General features: G+C 34.2%; 1 protein-coding gene across 1 annotated transcript in view; it reads left to right on the top strand.

Annotated features, from left to right (window-relative positions):
• Window positions 1-11,570, top strand: part of LOC124358544 (GAS2-like protein 2) — a 92,053-nt gene extending 80,483 nt beyond the window's left edge. Inside the window, 3 exon segments of the mRNA XM_046810844.1 lie at window positions 726-972; window positions 2,268-2,393; window positions 8,818-11,570. Of these exon segments, the coding sequence (XP_046666800.1) occupies window positions 726-972; window positions 2,268-2,393; window positions 8,818-9,018 (574 nt within the window). The 3' untranslated portion in view covers window positions 9,019-11,570.
• The last annotated feature ends 1,425 nt before the right edge of the window (window positions 11,571-12,995 follow it).

Below are 12,995 nucleotides of genomic sequence, written 5' to 3'. Positions count from 1 at the left end.
GAGGAGCAAACCTTCGGAAACAAGTGTCATGAATCATTTTGTCCAAATCAATTTGAAAATTTGCTCCTCCAGTGTGTGATAGATTGCGGACTAAGACACATTTTCAATCGAGGGGTAAAAAAAATGTAGTTGCCTGTCAAATCATCAGTGTAAATGAACAAGAAGAATTAAATGTTGTAGAGTGCTTACAGCAGTTTATCCAAATGTTTCATCCTCGTTGTGATGATCTTTTCTAGTGATGTATAGCACTGGCTTTGCCTCAAAACAAAAGAAACGAACACACAAAACAATATATGCAACTAATGTAATTTGCTGTTGTATGTGCAAGGGCGGTCATACGGATATATATATGGCGGATACATAGTGGATATATATATATATATATATATATGACTTAAATTAAATATATTTTACCATTGTATTAAAAAAAAAACTCATTTATGGAATAAATGGTCAAGTATTTACAGATATAAAAGCAATTGACAGTGCACAAGCAAAAGACATCGACCACAGCACTGAAATTTATTCTTAAACTAGAACTAAAACCACGCCTCATAATGAAAAAAGATTCATTCACAGATTTTAACTCATTTTGTATAATCTAAACTTTGGTTAAAAATATAAAATAATAATACATTTAATTTGTAAATGAACGTAACCTCATTTGAGTATGAACACTAACTAAATTCATGTGTTTTTTTAATGATAATCGATGTTGTTCTCAGCTCAGCGTCAGCACTGTCGGGCTGGAACAAGACAATAGTGGACCGCCGAAGCCTCGTGTTGGAGGGTGAAGTTGGTCCGCCTCCACCCCTGCCACCGCCACAGCCTCCAGGAGGCGGGGCCAGTGATGGTGTGCCCAGCGATACCACGGAGGATGACTGGTCCCGAGGCAGTGGTGAGGACCCGGATCTGGAGATAGAACCCACCAACACACCCACTCAGCGTGGAATCACCGATCTGGACCGGAAGGTACTTAGTTGTGTATAACCATTGGTAGTTATAGCCTTCTTTGATTGTCTCACATATAACCTTGGCAGAAATTTCTTTTATTCTTTGGGCAGAGATTAAGATTGTACACTGGATACATGATTTCCTTACTGGCTCAATTCTCATGACAATGGCATGAAGGCAAAAGGTGCAACATTATCTTGGTAATGAAGAGGATGAAGTGATAGGAATATGCAAAGTTCAAAAGCGATATAGGGAATATAAGAATCAACTTTCAAGAAAAACTGTTGACTTAGAGGCATGAGAAAGGAAATTCTTCACTTGTAGCAGGCTTTTCCTCATCTCTAAGGTATAGTTTTTACCTTTGGATCCAGTGAATTGTTAGGAGATTCTGGATTCTTAGTCTTTTGTCTTTAGTAGGAATCAATGATGTTACCCTAAGGTAAAACCTGTTTTAACTCTTCATCCATTTTTAGTCTGAAAAGTCTGAATTGTTCAGAGGACACTAATTTTTATGAGGTTCCATAGGAGGTTTATGTAATTAATAATATTAAGGTAATATGACTGCAATATTAGCACCTCACTGCACATTAAAAAATAACCTAAACAGTTATTATATGCGAGTTCTGTACTCAGAAATGTATGTTGTTATTTTATATCCGAAAACGATACTTAAAAAAGGAAACTCGTTCTTAAGATTTCATCCAAGTTGGTGGCCATTTAAAATGATGGGAAGGGATTGTGTTAGAAACATCGTAGTTCACTCGATTGTGATTTTGTTAAATAGTGAGAATGCCTCTACACCTAGATTACTTTATAGTACTTGTTTCTCTGATCGCAAAACAATGTACGTAAAGAGTTAATTTTGAGTTTCTTCCTCATTGATTTTTTTTATCTCTTCAGTCGAACTTGACTCCAGGTTCCAGAAACTAAGTCTGTGACAGTGTCGGATTCCAAAGTGATATATTATGTGAAAGTTTTTTTAAATGTACATAGACCTAATCAAAATGTGTATCTATTCAACCCTCTACAGGTCTAAAATTTTTCATATATATTTGAAAAGTTCTAAACAAAAAGGAATATTTTTGTGTAGCAAATTAAACATCAAGAGCTGTTTAAACAACTCGAAATGTACACATTCTAAAATTACTCAAAAGATCGTGACCTAGCTAACAACAAGGGTAAAAAAGTTCGTGATCTGAAAGGGTTAAGGTTAGCTAGAGAAAAAGGGATTCTACAGAGCAGTTGTATGTAATTTTACCATACGAGGAGGTATGATCTTCGATGACTTGTGATAACAGATTTGTTGTTCTCAGGTGCAACATGTGACCCGAGCAGCCCAGAAGCACTGTCGCTGTTCCGATGGCAAGTGTGAGAAACTGAAGGTGAAGAAGGTCGGGGAAGGAAAGTACAACATTGCTGGGCGAAACGTCTTTGTTCGGGTATGTACAGCTGGTGTTGAAATCCTCTTATCTTACAGCGTGTTTCTCATAATTAAAATAAATTTATTTAGCTCTCCGAGCGTCTAACAAATTTTGTGAAATGCACACCTGTTTTGTGAGGTTTTGCAAGCTCTCCTTTTAAAATTTATAATAAATCTAAATAGTAACTTAAATATAAAGTGTTATATACCACTTTTTTTGTAAAGAACTGTGCTCCCAAACTGTGTAACTATGAAGTTAGAAAAACAAATTTCTTAGTGTAGATAAAAAAGTTAAAAAAAAAATAAAAATAAACAAAATTTTCAAAAGAAGTATGCACATGTATTTGAAATATTACACGTATTCAAAATTCAAAATAGCCAAATTGTAGGAAATTTTGCCCTGAAAACAGAAATGTTTAATGTTGGACAGTTTATATTATTTTTGTTATATTATATTATTACGACAAAACACACATTTGAAATATTTTCCTACTTGCAGGTAGTAGATATAACAATGTTCTTACCTTTTATATTATACTAAATGTACAACATTCAGAATAGTCTACTTGTAGCAAACTTTTCTGTGATCACAGAAATACACATTGGTTTAATTTTTTTAGCAATTCATAATATTTACACACACACACACACACACACACACGTCAAAATGGTGAATATTTTGATGAAAAACATAAACAATATTTACATGCAATAATATTATTTCTAACAATAAGTAACAACATAACAACGAATTGAAAGGAAAATAAGTGCAAAATAGACTGTAAACAGCGAAATTCTCATGTTTGTATCTGAGCAACAGCAAACAATGCATACACACTTTGCTGAGATCAAAACAGCTGATGAAAACGATGTAGACTAATGTTCTTTACAGACTACAAAAAATCCAAAGACCACCAAACATAAAGAAAAACTCGCAGGCTTTCGAACGGTATAGGTTATAATGCGATTTGACTGGTATTAGCGTTGGTAAAATGAATTTAAAGAGATGAATGTTTATCTTCAACATTTTTGATGATGACGTGAAATTCCGAGTCATCAAAAATATTGATGATAGATGCTCGGAAGGTTAAAGTTGATTTATGACGATGGAAGGATTGTAGTCTCCCTTTGTCGAGAGTTTTCACCTAACTTTTAGTTATGTGTTAGATTAGTTATTTACCACCTGAGGAAGAGATCAGTTTGCATGTCACGAAACTTAGTGCTACTGATTTCTTGTATCACTTAATAATAGCAGACGTACATAAAAATACTGTTACCATGATATTATTCTAGTTATCCTCGCGCGAGTACAGTAGGATAAAATGTCTTCATTTGGCTTTGTACTATAACATAATCTCACCTGGCAAATAAGGCCGGAGAGATTCCATCCTTAAGACTGAGGATTTGTGCGGAAAGTCAACCTGATGACTGATGGCCAGAACCAAGCTGGTCTTCCAGTCCTTTGTACTTAAAAGAACACATAAAAATAAAAATTTTTCACTTAATTACAAATTTTTGATTGAACTGCAATCTTTCTAAAGCATTTTAGTTGTCTGTTCACTTTAGGTTGCAGAATCACTGTGGGAAGCAGGGGTGCCAATTCACTTATTCACTTTTTTCTAGACACTTATCACTGTGTAACTGTTGCCAATGTACGAGTACTATATTATGTATCTGTGGAAACTTTTAGTCTGCTGTAGGGAGTGGAGGGAGGGACTTATCTCAGGTTTTGGTTTGGAGAATTTCTTAATTTTGCTGTTGGTATGCTTGGTTTTTTCATCTTCTTAACTGTAAGGGATTGCAGTCTTTAGGTAATAATTTTACTATTGTGGATTTAAAAAAGTGATTGAAGTCTGCGATGTTGTGGTTTGCAGCATGTTGGGGGACTGGTTTCTCTTTGTAGTCTTACTTTGACTTTGACATCTTGTGTGTGCCTATTCATTCTTGTTCTTAGGCTTTTGGTTGTGAGACCTATACAAAGATGATTCACAAAGATATGCAGAAACAGTGAGAGCTTATTCTACATCTAAAAATAATGAAAAAGGTTATACAAACATGGGTCTGGGAATGCTTCTTTAGAGCGTTACAGCTAGTGAAAGATTTATCCCGGATATCAGCACACTATATAAAACGAGATCTTCCTGAAATTCTGGTAAGGTAGATTAAGGGGCGAATTCAATCGTTTCTTGTGGTTTTTGACCTGATAAATTGAATAAAACAGGTCCCAGAACTGTAAGTTAACTAGGTTTTTGAGAAAACCAGCGTTAAATGCAAAATATGGAGTGAAATAACACATTTTTTCATCTGGTCAACAATAACTTTGTTATTTCATCAAGATACAGATCAAAATTATTAATAAAACTTGTAGGAAATGTTATTCTGAATGTATAAATAAAATACACAGAAAGCAAATAGATGTTGATGCTAAATGAATTTGTATTCATAACAGTACGAAATAAAATTAACCAGAAAACATTAATCTAAACCTATTCAATTAACCCTTAGCACGCCGTAGACGGAATAATCCGTGATGTTGTTTGGTCTTATAACGCCAAAGACGAAATAATCCGAAGATCGATAAAAATATATTTTATTACTGTTTTTGAAGTTTATACGTTCAATACATAAGCCACAATACTAAGTAATGTACTGGCTTGACCAAATAATCCAGTTGCAGCTGTCAGCTGGCCGCAGTAGGTAAAAAATAAATTGTTTTGTTGCTGGCAGCTGTTCTTCCACTCCCGTCTGAACGCCGATGACGATATTATCCGCCATTACTGACTGTCAATGGAGCACGCATTGTGCCTTTGGGAAGTGTTCTTGCGTTGTCATTCCTTATACAAACAGTTGTAAAAAGTTATTGTTACCATGTTTTAGGTGTTATAATAAAGTTTTTATTGTTTCTTTTCTGTTGTGTAATTATCGCTGCAAGTCATGTCTCCAGACCCCATGGCTTCATCCCGATTTTTGTTTTGAAGTTTACCATACAACTGCCTAAATCTATTATTATCAGAAGTTATAAAACTAATCAAGATCAGCATATTACACTTTATTTGTTTTCTTATCCTTGTACGTAGTTTTCATATTTTTCATCACATGCATTTGATTACTCTGTAACCTGAATTTGATTTTGATTGTAATATTCCATTACTATGAAAAAATGTGATTATTTTAATGCAAGTATTACATATTGTAATTTTTTTGTATGTTGTGTGATGAATAAAAAAAAATTAGCTTTAAGGAATTTTTCATTTTTATTTTTTCACCTTAAATGAGCGTAATCTAAAAAATTACTAAATTTATATCGGGGTTCAAAGGGTTAAATTACATTAAATTTTCAAAAAATGTCTCCACTGAATTCAATGTATTTTCTGCTGATTTAATTGTGTAAAAGCTTCATTTATAGGTCTAAGTAACACCTCACAGGAAATTAAATTTGATCTTGTAAACTTTCTCCTTCATCCATCCCCATATGCAATAAATCCAACAGCGTATGATCTGATGACCTGAGTGGCCAGTGAATAGGATCCTCCACACCGAATCCATTTATTTGGATTTTCAACTAGGTGGAAAAAATATTTCAAAAATATGGCGAAAACGCCATCATGTTGAAAGTACAGTTTGGTGTTGCGTTGCAAGAGGAACATCTTCAAGTGATGTCAGTAATTCTTCTTGAGGAACTATAAGCACTTAAGCGCTCTTGAAAAATAAATGGTCTAGTCAGCTGATCATGAATAATACCCCACCAGACATTAATACTAAAATGCTGTTGAAAGTTACGTTCAATTGTTGCAAGAGGGTTCACTTATGCCCATGAATGTTGGTTTCGTAAATTGTTGATACCATCACAAGTGAGGCTTGTAACATTTCAAAGCCATCTTTTGATGTCAAATTTAGTTGTTGTAGGCCTTGGTTAAACGTTGTTGTTAGAGACAAGAACTTATCAGATTTGGTTTTTGGTGGGAGTCTGTTGTTGGATTGGGCAAGGCGCATTTGATTTTGGACTAAGTTCTGTGGGTATCCTCACTGTACAAAAGCTTCAGTGATGGTGCTGTTGAAATTGTTCAATTAATTTTCATCGGAACATATGTGCAGTCCTCTTATAGTTCAGCTGCCATTCTAGTACCCATTGCTGTCCTTCCACCTGCAGGAAATTCTGTCCTTCAAACTGGAAGTTCTTTGCACAGAAACCCTGTTGGGTTTACAAGGAAAGCTGTTGATGGTTCTTTTTTCAAGCGTTTTTCTAGAAAATATTCTAATGCTGTAAGGCCATGGTTGTGTGGGATATTTGAGTAAAGAGAAGTAACATGTATGGTTACAAGAATCGTATTGGGGGTAATGGGGTTGATATGGTGATTAGGTGTGCCAGGACATGGTTGGAGTCCTTGATATACAAAGGCAGTTCACTGACTATTGGTTTTAATTGGGAATCTAGGTATGATGAAATTCGTTGCAATGGGTCTTCCAGGAAGGGCAACTAGGTTCTTGTATATTTTCTGTGAGATATGGTGAGATTGGATTAGGGTTCATCAGGCGTTTCAGGTTTTCTTTTTTGGAAGTTTCAGGGAGTTCTGGTGCTTTGTGAGGGGGTCTCCCGTTTTTTGTTTTGTTTTGTACTTTTTTCACTAGAAGTTTAGTCTACATCATGGTCATCAAAATGGCTTTTTTTGGCTATTCTTCAGTTAAAAATTCTTCTACAGAATAATAAGGCCTTGTTGTAAGGTGTTCTTTTAGCACTGACTTAAACTTTTCTATTTTCCATATTTCTTATTTCTTGAGGAACCTTGTTATAGATTTTTGTACAGATATACCTTTGTCCATTTTGAGCCTTTCTAGACTTTACTCCTTTTGTCTAGTAGGATACCTATGTTCTTCTTCATTTTTTATAAATTTCTCAGGATTTCTCTTTACCAACAACGCGTATTCCAAAATAAACAAAGCTGACAGGGTTAAGTATTTTTAGCTGCAGGAACAAAGCTTTACAGTGTGTCAGATAATGTGTTCTGACTACACGTTTTTTGTAGAAAAAATATGTGTTGGACCATTGGGCTATTTCCCCAAGAAATAGTGCCATATTTCTTGATGCTATGAAAACATCCAAAATATACTTTCAAAAGTCCATCTTTACCAACGATTAGCTGTAACCTACATACCATGTAGCATACTGCTGAAACTTTTGTAGAGATGGATTCAATATGTTTCTGCCATCTTATACTTAACCTGCAACAACATAAAATTTAAAAAAATTAATGAAATATTACCTTAATAATAAAATTAAAAAAAATTAATTAAATATTACCTTAATAATAAAATTTAAAGAAAAAATTACATTTAAACAATGTGGAGAAATTATTATAATATTTTAACATGTAAAAATGAACATTTAACACATTATTAAATTAACTACTTCTGTAATTCTTAAAACATATAAAATAAAATTATACTTTTAATATGCAAATAAAACTAAAGTAGTTATTTCTAATACGTCCTAACTTTTATTACACACAATCTCAAATTCATCTCTCTGCCAGCGTCACGCCCACAGCATCTCAGACCGAACCTGCCTCGGCTAACCGCTAAAAATACGTATCTTTCAGTTTCGCCACAAACCGGGAACGACTATCGAAAGTATTTGTTTGGGGAAGGGCATTCCACGACCTACAAGCCATTACATGGAATGACTTATCAATCACTGCAGTCCTGTGCTGAGGCATTCTCAAAATGTACGAGCCAGAACGAGTGCTCGTTACACCTAAATGAGACACAGATTAAAAATATTCAGTAAAATACCTTCAAAACCACATTTTAATATTGAATGAATTAGAATTTTGATGGATCTTTTATCTTTTAATTTTAGAATATTTGACTGAATATAGTACGGCGTGATGTGCTGCACCTGTCTCACATCGTAAACGTAACGTATACAATAGTTTTGAGTTCTTTGCAGCTTCTCACTACGTACTACAGTCAAATTGTTGATCACGGAGTTACAGTAATTGAAATGTGGAAGTACAAGTGATTTAGTCAAGAGCAGCTTGATATGTTCTGGTAAATAACGTAAACGTTTGAGTGAGTGAATAGATGAGAAAACCCGTTTGTACTGAAATCAGTAGCTACCAAAAGCTTAAGTTCACATGCAAGAACATCACCATTAATACGTCTCAAGCATTCCAACAAGAAACACCTTAAAATCAAATAATGAAAGTGAAAAAAATGTATAGTCCTTACTCTGTTTTTATTTTACACTTAAAAACTTACTTTAAACTGTGGGACGGTTCTGTAAGGATGGGAGGAGGGGGTAGGAAAGGAGAATGGAAGAACCAGAACAGACGTCTCTGAAACAAAAAAAGATGGAGGAGTCTACGTGTTATTATTTGTATAAAAGAAAGTTTGTGAGCTGTAGAGGTCGAAGTTGAGTGATGTACCATTTTTGTATGTTGCAGCTGCTGAAAGGCCGTCACATGATGGTGAGGGTCGGTGGGGGATGGGACACCCTGGAACATTTTCTACAGCGACACGACCCTTGCCAGGTGAGAGGAGGGGTAGTTTCCCGAGCCGCCTCCCCCCTCCCTAGCACCCCGTCCAAGTTTCTGCGGCACTCAACCCCCTATAGGAGCGGCACTCCGGATACAGTAGGTCGCTAGCAGTTCGGTACGAGAGGGGGGGTAATGTCCCGTACCGCCTCCCCCCTCCCCAGCACCCCCTCCAAGTCTGTGGGGCGCTCCACCCCCTACCGCAGCGGTACACCAGATACTGTACGGCGCTAGCTGTCTGGCGCGAGAGACTCTGGCACCTTCTATAAGTTCCTGCAACACTCCACCTCTACTACAGCAGTAGCTGCTTGGCTCTCTGGCACGCGCCATCCTGCACCTACACGTTGCATCATTCCAGCCGAGGAGCACAACTTTCGTTGCTTCTGCCATAGAGAACGTTGCAAATGAGAATATTTTCACTCAGAATGAAATTCTGATGTTTCTGAATGTTACACTATATTTTGTTATTGTCGTTATAAGTTTTGGCGATGAAGGTAAGATCTACCTTTGATACACCGCCTGTATAAACCACGTACTTGTCTCGCTCTACACATGAAAACTAATGTGCAACAGACTGAAAGACAAAAATAAATGGCCTAATAAATTTACAGTTGGTTTATAAAGACATTCCGTCTAGTCCTGTAACTTTCAATTCAGTTTTAAAGAGTTTATAACACTGAAATAAAGAAAGACTAAACTTTTCCTATAGTAACCAGTAATATTTGTAAGAAAATCCAGACTGCAACGACGTCATAACTACGTCCTCAGAACACTTGAGTTTGTGCTCCTTTACCGCCTTCCATTTTACAGGAGGGCAGTAAAAATTGTACAGGGGGAGAGAAATATTTTCATAGAACAAACCTAAGGCTTTGTAATATATTTAATATATTGCCAAAAATCATAACAATATCTAGCATAAAAACATGTTACTTATTAAAGCAAGTATACCATAACAGCTACATTGATAAATTAGTTTTTAACTTTTCAAGATAATAGAGATGTTCAAATACTGTATAATACAATGTTACTATGTAATCTAATTATAACTATTAAGTTGAAGAGGAAATTTGGTTCTTACTTTAAAGATGCGTTTTGTATGATTCCAAAGTAGTGTTTCCCATAGTATCAGTAATTTTAGCTAAGCAGCGTCTTGTAATAATTGAATTACAGTACATTATAAACTGCTATTCAATCATGATTTTCTTTCCATTGAAATAGACTGAATTTTATCGTAAACATAATTTTGGCATAACACTTTTAAAATAAGTATAATTTTTATGCAAAACAGTTTCTAACTCAAATTAAAAATGTTTTGTTGAACTTTTAGGATTTAATCTTAAAAATAACTAGAATACAAACAGCTATAAATTGTTTTATTAAATGTAAGAACTTTTGAAGATATTTTCTTGTTTTTCTTCCATCGTTTGTATTCGTAAACGTTATCTATTCCTTAATTGCCTCGTTATGAAACGTACAGGGTAACAACGTAAGGATTGTTGATATGCAACAACGTAATAACGCTCAACTACTGACTTCTCACATTGTAGAACGTTCTGTTGGGAAACACAGTTAAATGTTGCGATCAATTCATTAAGTTTAAATTATTTGTTCGAGATGTTATTGTTATGATTTAAATTATTTATGATAATATATGTAACACAATCTTAGGGATCTTGAGTGTAAAGTTCTTGATTTAAGCATAAATACCCTCTTCATTGCTGGAAATGTCAGTAGTATCTATCACCGAAATGTTCTGCGTGAGCTTTGCGCAATAAATACGCAAACCATCTAATCCAATATATCGTGTAGTGTACAGACAAGGCCACTGATTCTCGAACCTGTGGGTGTTCAGTTTCTCATTGCATTGATTTGTGTGGTTGTCAGAAGGGAAATACTGAGTAATAAGGTAACACTAAATTTTTGTAAAACTTAGGGAAAATTTTATAAAAAAATACAGTTTGTTGAGGGCAGTTCACAAAACAATGAAGAAGACACGTATTTTTATTTGCATGAAGTGTGGAAGTGGCCTACAAGTTTACAGAGATCTGAGCATTGGTAGAAATGGTATTTCATGATCGTAATTTTGAAAAATCATTCATACACACATTTATAATTAGGCTACGGTTTATTACATTAATTAAGTTCAACACAAACTCATTTAATGAGATTAATTGGGAAGATCGTTCAGAATTTTAAGGGTAAACAAAAACCTGGATAAAGCGGGAATATAATAACAATAAATTACAGTTAATAAGAATTAATTACAAATATAACAGTAAAAGAAGGTCAATTTATTATTTTGTTTTAAAGAGTTTAATCATAGAGGAAATATATTAAATAACAAATAAAAAGAAATGATTACTAATTCGTTAAACACAAACTCAGTCAGACTCTTTTTTTTAACTGTTGGTACACTGCTTCTGGGAAGTACGAACCAACAGATGTTTCAAAGCCAAAATTTCCATCTCTGAATTTCCATCCGTCTGCTGGATTTTACAATCAAAATCGTTTTTATGTATATCATCGTCTTTGAATGATGATGTTGTTTGCTCAAATCCAATCATTTATATCTTCAAAATTTACAGTTATCAAACTCTTGTAGGTCTACTGTAACATTGTTAATTTTTCATTATATCGTACTCATTATTCTGAATGCTGAACATGTGTCAATAAAAAAAAACTACGCAGGAAATTCAACAAAAACAGTTTATCCTAAAAAAAAACTTTCCATTTTGTAAACTGATTCAGATAACCCGAAGATCTGGATAGATCAGGTTGTACTGTACTCAAAATCTTGATTTAGCTGATTTTGTTTGTTTTTGTGTTTTATAAATTTATTTGTGTCAGTTAAGAATTAAAATTTTAATTAAAAGTAAAAGTATAACATTTTTTGGGAATTTATAGCAATTTTAAGTTCTTTTAACCAGTCATTTTTTGACAGTATTATTTTAATCTCATAATGAAATATTTTCTGTCGTAAAAATTAATTAATGTGCTAATTTTGCATCTTTTTACAATTTTGCTTATTTCCAAGTCCAAAATGTTTTGGAGCAGTCCTCTAATGTCCAAAATGTGCTACTGTCTGCGCCTTATAAACAAAGGTGAAATTTAAAATCGATGATTGAATGAGAAAAAGGTATTGATATCTAGTAGGCAGTGTACGATACTGTAGAATAATTCTTTGCGAAGTGTGTGTGACGGACAGTTACTGTAGGCGTGTACTGGCAGGTTGTGGCATGTTTATACACTACACGGATGTCTCAGCGTTGGATCGGTTGCATATTTATTGTGAAGGTCAAGTACCTCTTGTAAATAACTTAAAGCAGACCAGTTCTGTTCACCCTCTGAGGATATTGTTTCTACCCTAGTCTTAATTAACGAGTAGTCCTGACCCTTTTAATTAAACACGATACTCTCACGTTAGTACGTTAATACTGTATAATCATATGTTCTAATCGATAATAAAAGGTATGTTTTTATCTTAGAATATTGCAGTTATGTTGTTCGCCACGTTAAATTGTTTGCCTTGACGCTATTGCATGAAGGTACATTGCGTCCATAATATTACGATGTAACACGTTTTCATGTACATGTTAAAATTAATTTTAATTGTTTCTTTTATAGTTTTTGTAATGTTACATATAATTGTACAAAGACATCACGCTTTTGAATTAGTGCACCAATGTTATTTTTATATTAACGTATTTGTTAATTTTTAAATAACACTGAGGTGCTATTTTATTAGATTTTGTATTATTTGTAAAATAAATATATTTGTTTGAACAACGCTTATTTTTATTTTTCACCCTCAACACGCTGATTATGTTACTAGTTTTGCAAGTGCAAATACGTTGCATTGTAGTGTTTTTTGACTACTAATTAGTTTAAGGACGTAGAAAAAGTGTTTATTTAACTACTAATTATTATGGGTTCAAGGATTTTTCAGTACAAAAGATTCTGAGAAAAACAATTAACCCAAGAAACGATGACTGAATTTTCATCTCTCAAACATCGCTATTAAGTGGTCACTTTGTATAGCAACAATAACTCCTTTCGACAAATGTAATGGTGTCTTTTAAACAGTATTA

This window comes from Homalodisca vitripennis, chromosome 3 (assembly GCF_021130785.1).
Source record: "Homalodisca vitripennis isolate AUS2020 chromosome 3, UT_GWSS_2.1, whole genome shotgun sequence".
In the NCBI taxonomy this organism is placed as follows: domain Eukaryota; kingdom Metazoa; phylum Arthropoda; class Insecta; order Hemiptera; family Cicadellidae; genus Homalodisca; species Homalodisca vitripennis.
This window is presented reverse-complemented; position numbering and strand designations above follow the sequence as displayed.